At 44.2% G+C, this 22,375-nt stretch overlaps 1 protein-coding gene across 3 annotated transcripts in view; it reads left to right on the top strand.

The window, feature by feature from the left end:
- The first annotated feature begins 14,142 nt into the window (after positions 1-14,142).
- Positions 14,143-22,375, top strand: part of NFKB2 (nuclear factor kappa B subunit 2) — a 41,043-nt gene continuing 32,810 nt past the window's right edge. For 2 of the 3 annotated variants that reach the window (XM_087702534.1, XM_087702532.1), the window contains exons 1-5: positions 14,144-14,237; positions 15,360-15,429; positions 17,292-17,370; positions 17,988-18,028; positions 19,071-19,169. In XM_087702534.1, coding sequence (XP_087558660.1) covers positions 15,406-15,429; positions 17,292-17,370; positions 17,988-18,028; positions 19,071-19,169 — 243 coding nt within the window. In that variant the 5' untranslated portion in view covers positions 14,144-14,237; positions 15,360-15,405. Of the gene's footprint in view, positions 14,238-15,359; positions 15,430-17,291; positions 17,371-17,987; positions 18,029-19,070; positions 19,170-22,375 lie in introns of all 3 variants that reach the window. The other variant, XM_087702533.1, reaches the window with a different exon arrangement.

Raw genomic sequence — 22,375 nt, 5'->3', positions numbered from 1 at the left:
TTTTGCCTCCAACAATCTGGGTCCTCATTTTACCCACCTCGGAAGGATGGAAGGCTAAGTCAACCTTGAGCCTGGTGAGAATCGAACTGCCAAACTGCAGCTAGCAGTCAGCTGAAGTAGCCTGCAGTGCTGCACTCTAACCACTGTGCCACCTCGGCTCTTATAGACTAATAACCAGAAACCCGATGAAAGAGTTTCCTTTGCAAGCAAAGAATGCTTCTGTACCAGTAGTGTTCCATAGCTTATACAACATTCAGATTCACCCATCCTACTCATTCACACAAACACAAACGCCCAGACAAAGACACACAAAAAAACTTTTCTGATCTTCCATGGGCTGCCAAGACCAGTAAAATATTCAGACAGTTAGGACTGCCTTGTTTTAAGGAAGGGTTTGGCTCCCCCTTTGTGGTCACCTTCGGAATTACACCTTTACTTCTCTCTACATTGTGTGAAAGGACTCCCCTATATGGGATCTGCTAAGCCAGGGGTCCCCAACCTGTCTCCTTGTTGCTGAAACAGCAAATACTGTTTCAGTTTCCAAACAGCCCTCATTAACTGACCCAGTTAGCAATAGCAGTTGGACTTATATACCGCTTCATAGGGCTTTCAGCCCTCTCTAAGCGGTTTTACAGAGTCAGCATATCGCCCCCACAGTCTGGGTCCTCATTTCACCCACCTCGGAAGGATGGAAGGCTGAGTCAACCTTGAGCCGGTGAGATTTGAACCGCCGAACTGCAGTTAGCAGTCAGCTGAAGTGGCCTGCAGTACTGCACTCTAACCACTGCGCCACCTCGGCTTTCTTATGCTGACAATGTGACATCAAGACCTTTCAGCTCCTAGTGACCACTGAGATAGATTTTCTCCATGATGTTCTATCCTTAACTTATTTTTTCAGGTCTCCCAACCATGTTCTCATTGCCAGTAAAACTGAGATATGCTCCAGTGGAACAGTCAATCCATGTATACTTATGATTCATGGATGGTTAGGATACTAACTACATACTAAGTGGAAGGCAGAATGTATAACACCAATTGTTAGAAACCTTATTTGTTTCTGACCAGGAGGCCATTCTTTTCCTCCTACAAGAATAATGGATGAAAACTGACCAAGGAGAAATTCAACCTAGAAATAAGGAGGAACTTTCTGACAGTGAGAGCAATCAATCCATGGAACAGAAGTTGCCCTCGGAAGTTGTGGGAGCTTCATCACTGGAGGCTTTCAAGAAAAGATTGGACTGCCATTTGTCAGAAATGGTGTATGGTCTCCTGCTTGGGTGGGGGTTGGACTAGATGACCTACAAGATCCCTTCCAACTCTCTTAATCTGTTAAGATCAATCTCAGATGTTTCCAAAAAAGTTGTCAAATTTCTAACAGCTATTGCTCACTGCAGTTGCCTGGGGCCTCCTTCATGCTACTCATTGTTTTTAGGCTGTGCAATGTTGTTGCTGTACTTTGAATGTGATATACGGTTGTGTTGCTATGTTTTCAAAAGTTGGTTAATAATAATGATAGTAATAAAGCATCTATGTGTTCTACATCGACATAGCATATATCTTTCAACCACTTCCATATGAACAAAGCTTGGTGTTAGAGATCTTTCCAAGTTTACAAGTTTACGATGTCCTTACTGTCAATGACTACTTCAGCTTCAACCGCAAAAATACATGAGCTCACAATAGATACAAACTCAAGGTAAATCGCTCCAAACTCAATGGCAGAAAATACGACTTCAGCAACAGAGTGGTCAATGCCTGGAATGTACTACCTGACTCTGGTTTCTTCCCCAAACCCCCAAAACTTCAACCTTAGTCTATCTACTGTTGACCTCACCCCATTCCTAAGAGGTCTGTAAGGGGCGTGCATAGGTGCACCAGCATGCCTACCGTCCCTGTCCTACTCTCCCCACTTATTCATATCCATTTCATGTATTCATAATCATGTTTATATTTACATCTGTTATCTTATACGTGCTTGACAAAATAAATAAAATTAAAATTAAAAAAAGTTAAAAATGCAACAAACCAGATCAAGCTTCCTTATGCCGTCCTTGTTCCAATATCTCAGGACTGCCACAAAGAAGAAGGAATCAAGCTCTTCTCCAAAGCACCTGAGGGCAGGACAAGAAGCAATGGGTGGAAACTAATCAAGGAGAGAAGCAACTTAGAACTAAGGAGAAATTTCCTGACAGTTAGAACAATTAATCAGTGGAACAACTTGCCTCCAGAAGTTGTGAATGCCCCAACACTGGAAGTCTTTAAGAAGAGGTTGGATAGCCATTTGTCTGTAGTGGTGTAGGGTTTCCTGCCTAAGCAGGGGGTTGGACTAGAAGACCTCCAAGGTCCCTTCAAACTTTTTCACTCTATTCTACTCTACTCTACTCTACTCAACCCAGAGTCTATTCTATTCTATTCTATTCTATTCAACCCAGAATCTATCCCATCTATCCAATCCGGTTTTATTCAACCCAAAATCTATTCTATTCTATTCTATTCTATTCAACCCAGAATCTATCCTATCTATCCTACTCTACCCTATCCTGTTCTATTAACCCAGAATCTATTCTATTCTACTCAACCCAGAATCTATTCTATTCCATTCTATACTATTCTATTCTATTCAACCTAGAATCTAATCCATTCCATTCTATTCTACCCAGAATCTATTCTATTCAACCCAGAATCTATTCTATTCTATTCTATTTAAAGGAGAGAATAGCACACCTTGGTCGGACAAGACCATGTCGAGGCCATTGGAGCTTTGCGACTTGTGCTACTGCAGACTTCTAACAACTTACAGCCACACATCGTGGTGTTGACAGTTGTTAGGGGACTGCATAAAAGGTTTTTGGATTGTCAACAGGTTGTTCCTTTCACTAAGTGCCAACACAACACTGGGAGGGAACAAGAGCCAGCACCTGATTAACTTCACAATGTGTTATTTTTCAGCCACAGCTATCTGCGTGACTCAGATGTGTACCGAACACTTCCCAGCCTGACCAAACAGATCCTTTAAAAAAATGTCTTAAATAACACCAATTATTTGGAGATGCTTTCTTTTCTCAGCCGTTAAACTTTATGGAGTGTCTCTGCTCACCATTTAATTTTGCATTAATTATACATTAGCTATCTTTGCGCCAATTGAAGCTTCGGCATATGGTGCTAATGGGGTTTTTATCGGTGTTCCGATTAGCCAATTTGCACAAAGAAGAGGGCCTTTTTTTTTTGTTGGTCTGTTGTTATTGTTGTTTTTGAATGCTACAAACGACTTCATTGGTTGTTTTGAATAAGGAAGAGTCCGTGCATTATGCAGGCTTGAAGAAGTGGCCACGCGGAAACAATTCAGAGGAGCGCTTGATGGCAGCAGAGAATTCATTTTGGATAACTCTGGGTTCCCATCTAACCCTTAGCCAGAGTTCTGCAATCCAGATGTGATTCTCCTCTTTATGCAATTATAGATGTTCCAAATATTGGAATACATACAATACTCCAAATGAACTAGACATCCATTCTGCAGGAATGGTATGAGTTCTCCTGCCTTAGGCAGAGGTTTGAAATAGAAGACCTCCGAGGCAAGGGTGAAATTCAGCAGGTTCTGAAATTTTAAGTAATTCGGAGAACCATGCAAATACCACTTCTAGCTGGCCCCAGGAGTGGGGAGGGAATGGGGATTTTGCAATATCCTTCCACTGCCATGGCCACCAAGCCACGCCCACAGAACCGGTAGTAAAAAAAAACCTGAATTTCACCACTGCTCCAAGGTCTCTTCCAGCCCTGTTATTCTGTGATTCTATAAATGCAACTTTCTTAGATATTTAACTATAATACAGACTAACCGAGTTGGAAGGGACCTTGGAAGTCTTCTAGTCCAATCCCTTACTCAAGTAGGAGACCCTATACCAGTGATAGCAAAAAAAATTCTTACGGCGTGCCAAAATTGTGCTCACGTGTGCCCACTCTATCTTTCCGCCCACCTGCACACACACACACTGGACATGCACACGGGACCCCTCCCAAGGCTCTGGAGTGTTTCCTGAAGCCTAGAGAGGGCAAAAATGGCCTCCCCCAGGCCCCGGAAGCCCTCAGGAAGCCGGAAATGGATCATTTCTGAACATCTGGTTGGCCCATTGGGACCGTTTTTCACCATTCCCAGGCTTCAGGAAAGCCTCTGGAGGCTGGGAAGGGTGAAAAACAGCCCCAACAGCCCAACCGGAAGTTCAGAAAAAATCAGTTTACGGCTTCTGCAGGGCTTTCGGGGACCCAGGGGAGGCCGTTTTCGCCTTCCCCAGCTTTTGGAGACTTTCCTGAAGCCTGGGAAAGGCAAAAACAGCCTCCCCTGGCCCTCCAGAAGGGCGAAAAATCAGAGCTGCCACCAAATATGGCTCCGTGTGCCACCTGTGCCATGCGTGCCATAGGTTTGCCATTACAGCCCTATACTATTTCAAACAAATGGCTGTCTATTTAAGACAAGAGAAAGAAAGAGGGAGGGAGAGAAGGAAGGGAGATATGGATGGATGGACGGATGGAAAAAGGTGAGGAAGGAAGGACCACAACCTAGACACAGCTTCAGAGGATGCTTTGAAACGGCACAGCAATCCAGGGCTGGAAGGGACCTCAGAGGTCATCTAGTCAAACCCCCTGCTCCAGCAGGAGACCTTATATCATCTTGGTTATTTTGGTGCCTCTAACACAGAGGAGAAATTCCCAGAAATGGGAAGGAGCTTACTAGGCAAGCCTGCCTTGCAGAGGAAGGCAGAGCTAGTCCTCAACTTACAACAACAATTAAGCCCCAAGTTTTGGTTGCTAAGCAAGAACATTGTTAAAGTGAGTTTCGACGCATCTTACTCAATCCATCCTCCAACAGTGGATGTCAATCACTGTGGGCCACATTGAGAACTTGAGAGCAAAGGCCTGCCGGATTACCAGTGACTGACACACAAGTAATGGAAGGGTAAAGATACCCCTTGGCTTATTGTATGTCCACCATTGAGCCTCGAATCTTCGTTGCAAAGTGAGATGTTGCAAAGTGAGATGTTGCAAAGTGAGATGTTGCAAAGTGAGATGTTGCAAAGTGAGATGTTGCAAAGTGAGATGTTGCAAAGTGAGATGTTGCAAAGTGAGACCATTGCTGCAATGGTTATTAAATGTGAAAAACAGTCATGTCCCTTTTTTCAGTGCCGTTGTAACTTGAATGGTCGCTAAGTCAGTCACACAGTCACTAAGTGAATGTGGCTTCCCGGAATCTCCATTGCAAAGCAAGATAGCTGTTCAGTGAGCTTTCACCCACTTTACAACCTGTCTTGCCACCATTGTTAAGTGAGTAGTTGCAGCTTTTAAGTAAGACGCATGGTCGTTAAGTGAATCTGGCTTCCAGATTCCCCATGGACCTCTCTAGTCAAGTTGCAAAAGGGGATCACATGACTCTGGAACCGTCATAAGTAAGAGTCAGTTGCCAAGCACCCAAATTTGGATCACCTGACCATGGGGATGCTGCAATGGTCATCAAGTGTGAAAAACAGTCATGTCCCTTTATCCAGTGCCACTGTAACTTGAACAGTAGCGGCTAACTGTCCCAAGCGGCGAAAAGCCCAGGACTAACCATGCTTCGGCGAATGGGCTGTGCCAAAGCCCGTGGGACGGAGGGGATGTGATCCATTGTCCAGGATGAATGGGGGGGCGTGTCAGCTGAGGAGAAAAGCCAGAGATGAATCGCTGGCGGAGAAAGAGGTGTGGCCAAGGGTCGGAGCCGAAAAGTCCCATTCCGCCAAAACGGAGTATAAGACGCACCTTTTTCCCTCAAAAAAGAGGCTGAAAATCTGGGTGTGTCTTACACACTGAATACAGCATTTTTTGCCTCCCGAAACCCTGCCCCTTCACCAAAATGGCCGTGCCGAGCCTTTAGGAGGCTTCCAAAGTGCTCCTGGGGGCTGGGGAGGGCAGAAATGAACAAATAACAGGCTGGTTTTTGCTCAATTTTGCCACCACCACCCCCCAAGCCTCCAGGAGCACTCTATAAGCCTCCTAAAGGCTATGCATGACCTCTTTTTTTTTTTTTTTACAAAAAACATGCCAATTTTTGTGAAAAACAGGGCATTTTTGCTCATTTTGGGGGGAGCCCAGGAGCATTCTATAAGCCTCCTAAAGGCTATTCATGCCCTTTTTTTTGACAAAAAAAAAAAGGGATGTTTTGGGAGGTCTGCAGAGTGCAAAAACTTATTTTTTTTAAAAAATGTCTCTTCAAAATCTTGGTGTGCTTTATACTCCGATGCGTCTTATACTCTGAAAAATATTGTATATACTTTGTATAAGCTACCTTCAACAATTTACTAATAAACCATTCCTGCTTTCTACTTTTGTTTCTCTTTTCTTCCTTAAAATAATTTCTTCTTAGTCTATAAATTTATCTGTATAGAAAATCGCATTTCAGATTTCCCAAAAAATGTATGCTTTGTCACATATTTTGGTTTACAAAGGCTCAGTACTCAAAATATGTCCTTTGCCGCCACCTAATGGACTCAATAATTCTTGCTGAGAGTCCTAGAACTGCATGTTGTGTGTGTGTGTGTGTGTTGCTTCTGTTCATCAATAAACACAATCTTTCTTTCCAATCAGCCTCCGTTGTATTCCCGGCTTGAAACCGGACCTGATTTTTTCTTCCAACAACTATAGGTAAAGCTAAAGGTTCCCCTCGCACATATGTGCTAGTCGTTCCCGACTCTAGGGGGCAGTGCTCATCTCCGTTTCAAAGCCAAAGAGCCAGTGCTGTCCGAAGACGTCTCTGTGGTCATGTGGCCAGCACGACTAGATGCCAAAGGCGCGTGGAACACTGCTTCCTTCCCACCAAAGGTGGTTCCTATTTTCCTATTTGCATTTTTTCTACTTGAATTTTTACATGCTTTCGAACTGCTACGTTGGTAGAACTTGGACAAATAAAGGGAGCTCACTCCATTATGCGGCACTAGGGACTCGAACCAGCAAACTGCTGACCTTTCTGATCGACAAGCTCAGCGTCTTAGTCACTGAGCCACCAACCAACAACTATAAACAATTAAAAAATAAATAAGACTGTTTGAATCACACGTTTTTTGTCAACTAGATTGCTTCCACCCAAAGAAATATTTCTCAGTTCTATGGCGCAAACAACAAACATTATAACTGAACCCACCTAAGTCCAAAAAGTAAAGGTAAAAGTTTTCCCTGCCAAGTCTGTTGGAAAAAAATATCCATCTGGTTCAGTTCCAAGAGGGGAGAAAGATACTGGAAACATGGAGGCTGTTTGGAAAGAGGGTTTATTGATGGACAGGACCACATGGTTTGAAGTCCTGGGCAGCTGACCACATGGAGTGAAGAGTGAGGGTTATTTATATCCTCTCTTGGGCTTTGAACTTGAGCTTCCTGTTCCTGTGCAAGAATATGTATTCTATTGGCTGCTGTCAGATTCCCATGGGGCTATGTAGAGGTCATAGCTGAAGTTGTCTGAGATAAGTTTGGTTGAACCTTGCTGGGTGATGCAATATCCTAAGGAAATTTTGAAATGCAGTGGGCCCTGTTGCTAGATGGGTAGAGGGCTAATCCTATTGTGTCCTGGGGGGTCATGTCTTAATCCCATCACCCTGGAGCTGGAGGTCTTTTGTCTTGTAGGTAGGCTGGCCCAGCCTTTCTTAATCTGCACCAAAATATCTGCTGGAGGCAGGGAGCTGGGTTTCTGCTTCCTTTAAGATTTTCATTTCTCTTTTAGGGAAAATATTTTATCCTGCCTTTTTAATATTTCCTAAAACATTTCATTCTTCTAGGAGGGGTGGGTGCTGCTAACTTTCTACAAGTTTAACTTTAAGGGGCAGTGCTCATCTCAATTTCTTCACCTTGGCGGCAATGTCTGAAGACACCTCTGTTGTCATGTAGCCATCATGGCTCCAAGCCAAGCCACACAGAACACTGTTATCTTCCCACCAAAGTGGTACCTATTTATCGATTACATTTGCATGCTTTCAAACTGCTAAGTGGGCAGGAGCTGGGACAAGTAATAGGCATCCACCCCATTGTGCAGCTCATGGGTCTCAAACCTAGGCTGCCAGCCAGTGATGGGTTCCGACTTCTTTTACTGCCGGTTCGCTCAGGGATGCGCTTTGCATGCATGCACACTTGATGTGCACTGTGCATGCGCAGAAACAAAAACAAGATGGGGGTGCCTATGGTGTCACTGAAAGAACTGGTTCAGGGGCATGTCCAGCCCGTGACTCGACAAAAGCGTGCACGACAAAAGCGCACCAACAAAACCGCGTCGTTAAAACAGTGATGTCATCAACGCGGCGACAACAGTGCGTCGACAGAAGGGCAATTTACAACAGCGCGTCGACAGAAGGGCAATTTAAGTTAAGGTAAGGGCTAGGTTTAGGGTTAGGTTTAGGTTTAGGGTTAGGGTTAGGGTTAGGTTTAGGGTTAGCGTTACGTTTAGGATTAGGGTTAGCATTACGTTTAGGGTTAGGGTTAGCGTTAGGTTTAGGTTGGGGTTAGGTTTAGGTTTATAGCGTACTTCTGTCGCCGCGCTGTTGTCAGCACGATTCAGCGCTCATTCGTCGGAGCGCTTTAGAACTCGCGGTTTTGTCACCGCGGTTTAGTCAGTCGCGCTTTTGTTCGTCGCCTTTTTGTCGGTGAACCAGCCGAGTTACTATGGTTCAGCTGAACCGGTCTGAACCGGTAGCAACCCACCTCTGTTGTCACCTTTCCAGCTGCCTTTAACTGCTGAGTGATTGCACCCCTCTTTCTTATGTCAAATCTTTAAACAATTAACGCTTTGGTTCTTGATTTTCTTCTATTTTCCTCTTGTTCCTCAATCAAAATTTTTATCAATCCAGGATGGGAAAGTTGGTGTTGGATATTAATGAAAAGGGCATTGCAGGGTTCCTTGCCTCTTCTTGCCACATTTTCTGAGCTTAGGTCCTGGATGAAATGCCTGAGTTTTAAAAAAGGGAAGCATCGGATCTTGAAAGGAAGTGGATTTTCTGCTTCTCCAAGTGTGGGAGAACAGGAATATGTGAATCAGGGGTGAAAGCCACTCTATCTTTGCTACTGGTTCAGTAGCATAATGAACTTGCCTGTGGGCTAATATTTTGATTTACAAAGGCTCAGTACTCAAAATATGTCCTTTGGCGCCACCTAGTGGACTCAGTAATTCCTGCAGAGAGTCCCAGAACTGCACATTGTGTGTGTGTGTGTGTGTGTGTGTGTGTGTTTGTGTGTGTGTTTTTGTGTGTGTGTTTGTTTGTGTGTGTTTGTGTGTGTGTGTGTGTGTGTGTGTGTGTGTGTGTGTGTGTGTGTGTGTGTGTGTGTGTGTGTTGGTTCTGCTTCATCAGTAAACCCAACAAGACAGACACTGACTTCAAGAAAATAATCAGAACTGTAGAAAAACAATTACTACAAACCTGCCTTCCTTGGAGGTGCTGTATACTGCACAGGTCAAAAAGAGGGCTGTGAAAATATCTACAGACTCCTCACATCCTGGACATAAATTGTTTCAACTCCTATCGTCAAAATGATGCTATAGAGCACTGCACAACAAGACAACTAGAAACAAGGACAGGTTTTTCCCGAACGCCATCACTCTGCTGAACACCATTGTCACACTATTCACTAAGGCTGCATTACTATTACTATTGGTCTTCTCATTGTTCCCATCACCCATCTCCTCCCACTTATGACTGCAGGACTGTAACTTTGTTGCTTGTATCCTTACAATTTATATTGATATTGTTTCCTGATTGTTTATTTGTACCCTATGACTATCATTAAGTGTTGCACCTTATGACTCTTGACTAATGTATCTTGTCTTTTTATGTATACTGGGAGCATATGTACCAAAGACAAATTCCTTGTGTGTCCAATCACACTTGGCCAATAAAGAATTCTATTCTATTCTATTCTATTCCATTCTATTCTATTCCTTTCTTGTTCTACTCTATTCTATTCTGTTTTATTCTATTCTTTTCCTTTCTTATTCTATTCTATTCTTTCCTTGTTCTATTCCTCTCTTGTTCTATTCTATTCTATTCTGTTTTATTCTATTCTTTTCCTTTCTTTTACAAAAGGGGGAAAAATAGGTTTGAATCCCAAGTGTTTTATGTCAACTAGATTGTTTCCACCCTAAGAAATATTTCTCAGTTCCATGTGGCAATCAACAAATATTATAACACAGTTTTTTTTCAAATTGAGATTATTTTTTATTTCAGGTGTCAGTGATCATTGTTTACCGTGGTTTCCCCGAAAATACAACATGTCCTGAAACTAAAGCCTTGCCACATTTTTCAGATGGGCAAAAATATAGCCCCCCCCCCAAAATAAGCCTCCTGGACAACCCCCCCCCTCCAGCCAGGCAGAGCACTGGTCACTAACCTACCGGTATCCTAAAGGTGCCAAGCCGCGGGAACTGGGGGGGGGAGGCAAAGGTGATCGCGTTGCTTGGCGCCTTCAGGATACCGCTAGGTTGGTGAGTGGCTCTGTGCCCAACTGAAGAGGGGGGTTGTCGAGTGGCTGCTCTCTTGCGAGCGGGCTCCCAAAGAGCCAGGCACAGCCTCATGGCCGAATGGCTGTATTGCGTTGTGCAGCAGCGCAATACAGCAGCCATGAAGCGACCATGCTCACGAGCAGCCACCCGGCAAAACCCCTTTGCAGCCGGGCACAGCGCCATTCACTGACCTAGGGATATCGCCAAGCTGTGCAAGTGCCTGTTCGCCGCTACCCGACTCCCTCGGCTTGGCGCCTTCAAAATGCCAGTAAATGGTGCTATGCACAGCTGGAGAGGGGGTTTGCTCGTGAGCGTGGTTGATTCATGGCTACTGTATTGCACTGCTGCGACAGCGCAACACAGCCATTCGCCCATGAGGCTGTGCCCGGCTCTTTGGGAGCCCGCTCGGAAGACAGCAACCGCCTGGCAACCCCAAAACAATAAACCCTCCCCTCATAATAAGGCCCAAGCCATATTTTGTGGGTAAAAAGAAAATAAGACCTTGTCTTATTTTCGGGAAAACATGGCATTAGTTCTTAATCCTTGCACATCACCCAGAGTCAATACTGTGAGATAAAGGTTCCCCTCACACATATGTGCTAGTCATTCCCAACTCTAGAGGTGGGCGGTGCTCATCTCCGTTTCAAAGGCGAAGAGTCAGTGCTGTCCAAAGACGTCTCCATTGTCATATGGCAGGCATGACTAAATGCTGAAGGCACATGGAACGCTGTTACTTCCCATCAAAGTGGTCCCTATTTTTCTACTTGCATTTTTACATGCTTTTGAACTGCTAGGTTGGCAGAAGCTCGGACAGATCACATGCTTCAAGATGTTGGGTGAAGAAGAGAAAAAGAGACCCAGATGTTAAAAGTCCCCGATTTTATGCCCTCTCTGGCCTTTGATCTTGATCTTGTATTCTTTGGTTGTCAGACTCCCATAGGGCCATGCAGGAACAGCCCTGTAGGCTGTGCTTTGAGTCCAAGTTTGGTTGCCTTGCTGGCTGATGTAATGTTTCTAGGTGCCTTGTGTTGAGTTTCGGTGGAAGGCTAATCCAACCTTCGCTATGTAGATTAGCTCAGGCTTTAACGGGTCATTGACAAAGGTGGCGGGGGGGGCGGGCTATTAAGTCTGTTTCCTGCCTAAAAACATGTCTCTCCATTTCTTATTCAGGGAAATATAATATTCTGCCTTTTCAATATTTCCCAGGATATTTCATTTTTCTAGGAGAGGGGTAGGTTTTAACTTCCTACAGTATGCTGGCTTGACAGTCATGGAGAGAAAGACATTACAGAGGGTGGTGAGCACAGCGCAAAACATTGTGGGCTATCCCCTGATACCACTAGATGACATCACTAGGGCTCGCTGCTTTAGGAGAGTGAGGAAAATCCTCAGGGATGACTCACACCCTGGTAATCCTTCTTTATTCTCCTACCATCTGGAAGGAGATATAGAAACAGAGGCAGCCACACAAACAGGCTAAAGAACAGTTTTTTATCCGTGGGCTGTCAGACTCCTGAATGAAAAATAACTCTACAACAACATAGATAGATTTGCTAGACCAATTCTCGAATACAGCTGTCTGCCTGGAATCCACACTGTATATCAGACATTAACATGATTGAGAGGATCCAGAGGTATTTCACAAGAAGAGTCCTCCCCTCTGCTCGTGGCACGACAAAACCGCGGTCCACTAAAGCGCGCCCGATTAAAGCACGTACCTGACATCATCATCAGCGCGACAAATACGACCGCGGAGAAAAAAGGGTGCTTTAAAAAGCGCTTTTAAAGCAAGCCGATTCACGTTAAGGTAAGGGTTAGGGTTAGGTTTAGGGTTAGGTTAAGGGTTAGGGTTAGGTTTAGGGTTAGGTTAAGGGTTAGCGTTAGGTTTCGGGTTAGGTTTCGGGTTAGGTTTCGGGTTAGGTTTCGGGTTAGGTTTAGGGTTAGGTTTAGGGTTAGGTTTCAGGGGGTTAGGTTTAGGTTTACGCGTTAATTTTAGCTTTACCGCTCACAGCGTGCTTTTTTCGTTGCGCTGTGAGGACATCAGGTACACGGTTTCGTCGAGCGGGCTTTAGTCGACCGCGGTTTTGTGGTGGAACCCCCTCTGCTTGCAAATAGAATCCTTATACTACCAAGTCTCGAAACTTTGGGCTTAGACAACCTAAAACTACACTGCCTTCAGTCTGACCTAAGCGTAGTACACAAAATTATCTGCTACAATGTCCTACCTGTCAATGACTACTTCAGCTTCAACTGCAATAATACACGAACACACAATAGATATAAACTGAAGGTAAATCGCTCTTAACTTGATTGCAGAAAATACGACTTCAGCAACAGAGTGGTCAATGCTTGGAATGAACTACCTGACTCTACTGTTACAGCCTCAAACCCCCACAGCTTCAACCTCAAACTGTCTACTGTTGACCTCACCCCATTCCTTTCTTTTTAAAAAATAATTTTTATATTGCATATTTCAACTTTTAACACCACCATTCCACTTTTAACAGTGTGTCAGAATCAGTATCATTCATATTTACATCATGGCTACTTCAACTTTCTTTATACATCACTCTATATTCTGTATCCTTATTCGTATAGGTACATTAACAAACCAATAGTTACAAATATATACAATATCTTTCCCTTTGAATCTACCTTTCTAGTAATCTTTATAAATGACCTCACCCCATTCCTAAGAGGTCTGTAAGGGGTCATGCATAAGCGCACCAGGTGCCTAATGTCCCTGTCCTACTCTCCCCATTGATCTCTCCCCATTTCCTGTGTTCTTATTCATGTTTATTCCTGTTATCTTGTACTGAGTGACAAACTAACTAAATACATAAATAACTAAACAACTAAATAAATAACTCAATAAATAGCTAACTAACTAACTAACTAGATAAACAAACAACTAAATAAATAAATAAATAACTAGAAAATTCAATAAATAGCTAAATAAATAAATAAATAACTCAATAACTCAATAAATAGCTAAATAACTAGATAACTAAATAACTAACTAACTAGATAAACAAACAAACAACTAAATAAATAAATAACAATAAATAAATAAATAAATAAATTGAAGACTCAATAAATGGCTAAATAACTAAATAAATAAGTCAATAACTCAATAAATAGCTAAATAACTAGATAACTAAATAACTAGATAACTAAATAACTAGATAACTAGATAAGCAAATAAATAAATAACCATAATAAATAACTCAATAAATAAATAACTCAATAATAAATAACTAAATAACTAGCTAAATAACTAAATAAATAACTCAATAATAACTAGCTAAATAACTAGATAACTAGATAAACGAACAAATAAACAAATACTACCACTGACTTGCGGGGCCGGCGACCTGCAGTAAGTTCACATGGTGCAGGAGGAGTGGGAGTTTGTTAGTAGGATTCCCTGGGCGGGAGGTTTGTTTTTTTTGTCTTTCACTGTGATTTGTATTGTGTTGGGGGGGGGGGGAGCTGCACGAGAAGGAGGCTCAGCCAATCTCATTGCACGCATAGTTGTACTCTGACAATCGAAGGTTTGGAATTGACCCAAAGAGGCTCCTCGCCCACCCCTCCTCCTTACCAGAGTCCGGCCCTCCGAGAAATCAGCTGACGGCGGGTAAGCCCCTACGGAACGGACGGGCGGAGCTTGGCCAGGCGGGGAAGTTTGGCCTCCAAAAAGGAGATGGCCGAGCGGTTTGGCAGGAGTAAATGGTGGGTGAGTGAGCGAATCGCCAGCAGCGGCTGGAGCTTCATTCTAACCCTGACTTTTCAGGAGGGGTGGCTCCTTAAGGGTTGCTCCAAAGATACTATGCCCTGGGGAGGGCTTCCATTTCCCCCTGGGAGAAGCGGGTCTCCTCCTCCTCTTTCTCCTCCTCCTCCTATCTTGCCCTCTCTTCTACTTCGCGAACGGTGCTTAAACCCAGCGCGTGCGGATCTGGTACCAGTCACAATGCCAGCATGGCAGGGCATGGGGCATTTCTCTCATCCACCACCCAGCCACCCAAGGCCAAGATCATGGGGGGTGGGGGCCAATTGGGAACCCCCAATTGCTGGAGACCTGAGCCTCCCCTCTCCTGGGAAGAGCCTGGGGGTGCTTTCCCCACCTCTCCTCCTAAAACAGCGCCCCTTGGCCCCCCACCCCTCCATGATCCTGGCGTTGGGTGATCCAGGATCATGGAGGGGTGGGGGGCAAAAGCTGACCCCCAATTGCTGGAAACCCTGAGCCCCCCCTTTCCTCTTGGAGATTGGGGGGTCCAGCAATTGGGGTCTCCAATCCCCCCCCCAATGATCCTGGCGTTGGGTGGTTGGGGAGTAAAATGCCCCGCGTCCTGCCAAGGGGCGCTGGGAACGGGGGATTTCTCTTCCCAAACACCCAGTCCCCCAACGCCAGGATCATGGAAGGCTGGGGGGCAACTGGGGACCCTCAATTGCTGGAGACCCCTGAGTCCCCCCCCTCTTCTTCTGGGAAAAGCTTAGGGGTGCTTTCCCCACTTCTTCCCCCTAAAACAGCGCCCCTTGGCAGCGCTTTTTCCTTGCCCGCCCCGCAGAAGACGCGAAGGCTGGGTTTGGAAGGCGGAAGAAAGTGCGCTGCGGCCGCCCAGAAGCCGCGAGAGCCTGCCTTCTTTTCTTCCTTTCGTTCTTGCTTTCCGTCCCTCCCTCTCGGGCTCCGCTGGGTTTTTAGGGACTTTCCAGCCGTACTTGCGTTGCCCGCCCAGTTTCCCCCTTTGGCCTTCTTTTGGCGGCGGCAAAAGCAGCAGCAGAACTGAAAGAGTCCTTGGGTCCCCCGCCTCACCCCCCAATTTGTAAATCCCTCCGTCTCTTCTCTTTCCTTCCGCAGAGCCGGATTGCCAACTCTGTGGATTATCGGCTGGAGTAGATCCTCCATGGATGGGGAAGGCTATCCCGCGGTGAGTCTTCCGTTACTTTTGGAAAGTTTCCTCACTCCCTCTCCTTCCTTTCCTCCTCCGGGTTCACTTTGGAAGTGGGATCTGGGTGAAAAATGGGCCCCCCTTTGCCTTGGAGTTCTCTAGTCCCAAGTTTGAATGATCAATTTTGGATAATGTGCTTTGGAAAGCTTCAAATGAAAAAAATAAACCCCAATGTTGTCTTTCCCTGCCTTTGTTGGGCCCAAGACAAGCAAAGGTGTGTTACACAACAGCCCTTACAGAGCAAAGTGCTAGCTGAGTAGGGGGTGACACACACACACAGACACACACAGAGAGGGGGGTGGAATAGCTGGGATTTGTGTTCTCCATAGTACAACTGTCTATGAATATATACATGTGGTTGATTTTATATGTTGAGTAAGGTGAGGCTTACTCAAGGTAGTAAGGTAAGGCATACACACACACACACACACACACACACACACACACACACACACAGAGCCGGGATTTGTGTTCTCTGTAGTACAACTGTCTATGAATATATACACACATGGTTGATTTTATAAGTGAAGTATAAGGTGAGGCTTAAGCAATAAAGGGGCAAATGCTTATTTTTCTTTTCTTTTCTCCAAACCAGGGCTGTCTTAATGCATGGGCATGATGGGCACCCCCACGAAATAGGGGCCCCATACTAATCTGTGTATGTTAACCCTTTCAATGCACCTTGTGTCATATAAATACAGCAACATCTTTATTACATTTTACAGCCATTTTTTTAATTAATACGAACATGCATTAATAGAAATTAACACTGATAACATTGACAAATATGTGCTTAATTTCATTGACTGTTTACATTGCTGTTCCTGTGTGTAGTTGTCGTAGGGGCCCCAGTACACTGCTTTGCCTGCGGCCCATAATGCTCTTAAGATGGCCAACATATTAGAGAGATCGTTCTCATATTTGCCGCCTTCCAGATGAAAAGTAGGCCCTAAGAAATTCATCTAACATTCTTAGTTTAGGTATATTTATTGGTTTTGGGGGGTTGCCTGATTTTAAAGGGTATATAGGTGGTGCTTATATATTTAAAGTGCATCTAATTATGTGAATTGTAGTCTTCACCAGTGCAGAGGGTTGGATGGGAGCATTCTTTGCAGTCAAGTGCTTAGGAGACCTTGCCTTAGATCAGTGATGGCGAACCTTCTTGGCACCGAGTGCCCAAACCAGAATGTGCGTGCGTGCATGCGCATGTGTGCACACCGGAAACCATGCGTGCCTGTTTTGGGGGCTATTTTTGGCCTGAAAAATAGCCCAGAAAATGATTTGTTTGGGGGCATTTTTGGCCCCTTTTCAGGTCATTTTGGGGCTGTTTTTCTGACCATTTCCAGGCCATCTTTGGCCAGAAAACAGCCCGAAAAATGCTTGAAAACAGCCCAAAAATGGACCAAAAATGCCCCCAAAACAGGCCGGTTTTGGGACATTTCTTGAGCCATTTTCGGGCTGTTTCCCGGGTATTTTTGGCCTGAAAACAGCCCGAAAAACAGCCCCAAAAGACTAAAAACACTCCAAAAACAGGCCTGTTTTGGGACATTTCTTCAGCCGGTTTCAGGCCAGTTTCCAGCTCTCCTGTGCCCACAAAAACCAGCTGGCAACGGTGTGCGTGCCCACAGGGAGGGCTCTGCGTGCCACCTCTGGTACACGTGCTATAGGTTCGCCATTACGGCCTTAGATGGTTCTTGTTCCCAATGTTTTCATTTCACTGTCGTTAGCAGTAGAGTCTTAATGTAGGTGTCATTCCTGCTGAGTGTCTACCTTGTTTAGAATCTTTATGGCGCTGTGTCCATAATGCTTACGATCTCTTCTTGATCCTTGTTTGTATGCAGTGCTTAGATGGGATAGACTATGATGATTTTCAGTTCGGTGCTCATTTGGTCGAGCAGAAAGAGCTGTTCATGGAGACAGGTAAGGAACCTTTTGGTATGAGATGTGTCCCATGGGATGTGGAGCTATCGATAACTGAGGGAAGGAGTTCCACCACAAATCCGCGAAGCCCTTCTGCGCGGAGACATAAGCGCGAAGACTAATTTGCGCCGTTCTAAGCGCTAAGGAAAAACGCGACCCTACCGCGATGACATAATCGCGGAGGGCAAATTCGCGCATTCCCAAGCACTCAGTACCCTAAACCTAAACCTAACCCTAAACCTAACCCTAACGCTAAACCTAACCCTAACCCTAACCCTAAACCTAACCCTAAAACAAACCCTAAAACAAACCCCTAAACCTAATCCTAACACTTACCTTAATTGAAGTCGGCTTTCTGCCACGGCACCGTTTTAAAGCGCCCTTCTGTTGTCGCGGCGGTGATGACGCGCGGTGATGACGTCACTGCTTTAGCGCCGCGATTTTATCACCGCGATTTTGACCAGCGCGGTTTTGTCGTGCCACAGAGGGAAGGATCTAAGTTTTTGTTGCCATCTGTTTTGTTAATACTGTTCTTCTTAAATTGTATGACATGAGTTTATAAGTGTATTGAACCTTGGGATACACTGAATATCTTCTTGTTTGTTTGTTTGTTTTAGTTGAAGGCCCATTTGTCACTATAATTGAACAGCCGAAACAGGTAAGGATTTTCTAAGGATGCTGGATTTCTCCCAACTATATAAATAGAAGGGAATATATGTAGTTCAGGGTTGAATTATGGGTTCGCAGCGTTGAGTTTATTTATTTGCAGATGTTTCATTTCCACACTAGGTAGAACAGGGATGGCGAACCTTTTTCTTATGGTGTGCCAAATTGTCCATGCGCACACTATCACGCGTGCCTACACCAATTCAGTCCTCCCCATGCACCCCCACGCATGTGCACATGACCCCTCCCCAGGCTACAGAGGCTTTCCTGAAGCCTGGGGAAGCCGAAAACGAAGGCCAAATATCAGCTGGTCAGCATGCGCATGCGCCCCAGAGCTGACTGCGGGTGTGCCAGCAAATATGGCTCCGCATGCCACCTAGGTTCGCCGTCACAGAGTTAGAAATAGCCATAGACTTATATACCACTTCAAAGTGCTTTTACAGCTCTCTCTAAGGGGTTTACAGAGTCAGCGTGTTGCCCCCAACAATCTGGATTTTTTTACCCACCTCGGAAGGGTGGAAGGCTGAGTCAACCTTGCGCCGGTGAGATTTGAACTGCCACACTGCAGTTAGCAGGTAGCTGAAATAGCCTGCAATGCCGCACTCTTAACCACTGCGCCACCTTGGCTCTTCAGTGTAGTTTTGTAATGCCTGCGAACAATCAAGCTCAGAGAGCATCAAGGAATACATCATTCTGGTTTTTTTTGTCTTTTAATGACCCCGTAATCCCTTACATCATGGTGTAGTTGAGGAAACTGAACGGAGCTGAGTATTTACTGGCCAGATGCCCTTCCCGTTGCCAATACAGAGTTTGCAGCAGATAATCACTCATTGTGCACAGAGAGAGAAATATCTGCTGCTACCTAGGGTTGAACTAACAGCCTCCTGAAAGTGAAGCAAGAGCTCTACCTCTAAGCCACTGAACCACTCACTCTGTCATTCCCCATCTATATCCTATTATAAGCAAACTTTTTCCCTAGCAGTTTGGGTTTTATTCTGATGGAATGACTTTGCTTGAATTTCCATTTTTGGCAGCGAGGTTTCCGCTTCCGTTATGGCTGTGAAGGGCCCTCGCATGGTGGACTACCTGGAGCATCTAGTGAGAAAGGGCACAAGACATATCCCACTGTCAAGGTGAGTATCACATTCATTTATTTATCAAGTTTTATGAAGAAATGTTTTTTTTAAGAGTCATCTACATTGCCTTTTCTGTCTTTAGTAAAAGTTAAATAGCTTTTTTTTAGTAGTCTTATCGTTCGTACATATTTTGTTTGGACTTTCTGATTAATTAAGATACAGTACAGAATAGTGGTGGGTACCTACCAGTTTGGACCAATTCAGCCGAACCGGTAGTGGTTTGGCAGCATGGGTCGATGGAACCGGCAGCGACCCAGGCCTGCCACGCCCCTGAACTGGTTCTCCGGGAGGCGCTGTAGGTGGCGCCATCTTGGTTTTTTGCTTCTGTGCATGCGCAGAGCCATTTCCACAAAGTAGTGACTGCCAGAACCCACTCCCGGTACAGAAGGTCAATAAAGTAATTATGTTTGATACACTTTTCAATACTTTTAAGTTTTTATCACATTATGCCTGGTTGTTAGAGATAACTGACTGAAGTAAAAGCATCTATTTTTACAGTGTTAGTCTTGGGCCTTAAATCTACCACTCACGGTAACAGACTTTTGATTTCAGAGCAACTGAACATTTGTTCTGTAGGAATAGAAAATTTTGATTTGGCTAAATTCTGCACTAGACTGGTCTTATAACCATGGGCCGAGAGCACCCAGGAATAAAAAGGAAGAGCATGTTGTGAAATCGTGCACCCAGGAATAAAAAGGAAGAGCATGTTGTGAAATCGTGGTTATTATGGTATATTTTACCCTTCCTTATGGAAGGCAGGGACATGGTGGCTCAGGGGCTAAGACGCTGGCCTTGTCGATCAGAAAGATTGGCAGTTCGATGGTTCGAATCCTTAGTGTCAAGTAATGGGAGTGAGCTCCCGTTACTTGTTCCAGCTTCTTCCAACCTAGCAGTTCAAAAGCATATAAAAATGCAAGTAGAAAAACAGGGACCACCTTTGGTGGGAAGGTAACAGCGTTCTGTGTGCCTTCGGTGTTTAGTCATGCCGGCCACATGACCATGAGGAAGTCTTTGGACAGCGCTGGCTCACTTTGAAACGGAGATGAGCACTGCCTTCTAGAGTTGGGAACGACTAGTAGATATGTGCGAGGAGAACCTTTACCTTTATGGATGGCTTTTAGGAATTCTTTTGGAACCTGTATCTTGCATTCAGAATTCTAAATGAATCTTAAAATGTTGAGTTAATTAATCTTGGACCTTTTGGTATAGGATCTAAATAACAAAAATAAAAATAATTTTTAAAATCAAATTACAATCAATTTTTTAAAACATGTATTCCAATTTGTGGGGTTTGTTTCAAGAAAATTCCTCAAAAGTAGCTGGATGGAGTGTAACAAGAATTGTGTATAAACGAAGCTTAAATATTCTGGCTAAAATATAAAAACATAATCCTAGATTAAATTAAAATCAAGAAAATGTATTAAACCAAAATGCAAACGTATGGAATTAACCAGACTGAAAATACCATCTGCTTCTAACCATAAGTACTGTGTTTTTGGAGTATAAGATGCAAACCCCCCCCCAAAAAAGAGGGTGAAAATGTGGGTGCGTCTTATACACTGAATGTAGACCCACCCACTGGTCCTAGCTCTTTGGCCTCTGCCTCCCAGCAATTTACCTCTTTGCACCAAATGGGCTTGTGAACAAACCTATAGCAATCCCTGCAGCCTGTAACAGCTGATGATCTGGAGAAATTGAAAGTGAAACTTGCTCTTTGCTCCAGGAATCAAATTGCTGGGAGGCAGATTTTTTTCTCTTGTGCTAATCAGGCTGTTTGCTACAAGGAGGCAAGTCAACAACTATAAATGCCTACAGAATGTTCAAATTATTAGACTTATTTTTTAAAGACTGCTTTATTATTGTTCTAGACTACTTAACAAAATGAAGAAGCTTTTTAAAATAAATGCTTCATCTGAAGACGCCCAGTGCTATTGTATCTCCTTTTAAATAGCAGAGAATAACTATAAAATTTTAACAGCATCTGTACAAGTATAGTCTGAAATATAACACTACAAGCAGTGTATGTTGTCTGTACTGTTTGTTGCAAGGAGGCAAATTGCTGAGAGGCAGAGGCAGATATTTTTCCCTTGTTTTCCTCCCCAAAATGTAGGTGCGTCGGGTCTTATACTCCGAAAAATATAATAATTTTATTTTGATGTAATGTGAGCAGATCAGCAAGCCAGATAAACTAAGATATTTATTACACCCAAAGAATGTATCCATAAAAATTGCTGTTCAAACTAGCTTTGGGTATTTTGAGGCAAGCTAAATCAGAATTTGGAAATTGGTTTGTTTTGCTGTAGTATTTTTACCTTACTTCTTTCGTAAAGGTGAGTATGCTGAGTATGAGTGCTGCTTGTCCATAACATGAACTGCCCAGAGTTACTGGGGTAGTTATTTAATAAATAAGACAAATAAATAAAAATAATAAATGTTTTGGTTTACTAAACTAAGATTCATCTCTGTCTGCTGTATGCAAATAATGATCAATGGTGTGATATGGCCTGAATTGATGTTAGTGGCTATTGATCTAAGCAATGTTCCAAAACTGACTTTTGTTACTAACCATTTAAAGCCTATTGTAGTCTATCTATGTCAGGGGTGTCAAACTCGATTTCATTGAGGGCCGCATCAGGATTGTATTTGACCTCAGAGGGCTGGGAGGGGGATGAGTGGGACATGATGTGGCTAGAGGCATGGCCATGGTAGGTATGAGACAACTTGAGTGGACAGCACCTGTGGCGCTAAGGCAGGACTTCCCTAAGTCCCTCCCTCACTCATTATAATCTCCTTCCTTCTCTTCCCTTCCCTTTCCTTCCTTTCCTTCTTTTTCCTTCTTTCATTCATTCTCTTCGTTCTCCTTCTTCCTTCCCCTCTTGCCTTACTTTTCGTCCCTTGCTGTTTCCTTCTTTTTGTCTTTCCTCTTTCCCTTTCTCCTTTCCTGTCCCTTCTTGCATGCTCAAATGCAAAAGGGGAAACATTTCTCCTTTAGTTTCGTTTTTAGTTTGTTTTGATAGCCCTCTGCCAGCGAAAACAGAGCTGGGGGGGCTGCGCTCCCCCCCTCCCCAAGCTCCATTTTTACTAGCGGAGGCACCACGAACCGGTCCTTTGTTGTTTCCAGGCCTGTCCCACAGGCTGGATCTAAGCACCCAGTGGGCTGGATCCGGCCTCCGGGCCTTGAGTTTGACACCCCATCTATGTTA

Source organism: Thamnophis sirtalis, unplaced genomic scaffold (genome assembly GCF_051295495.1).
Source record: "Thamnophis sirtalis isolate CommonGarterSnake01/CBP01778 unplaced genomic scaffold, rThaSir2_p1.2 scaffold_15, whole genome shotgun sequence".
Classification (NCBI taxonomy): Eukaryota; Metazoa; Chordata; class Lepidosauria; order Squamata; family Natricidae; genus Thamnophis; species Thamnophis sirtalis.
This window is presented reverse-complemented; position numbering and strand designations above follow the sequence as displayed.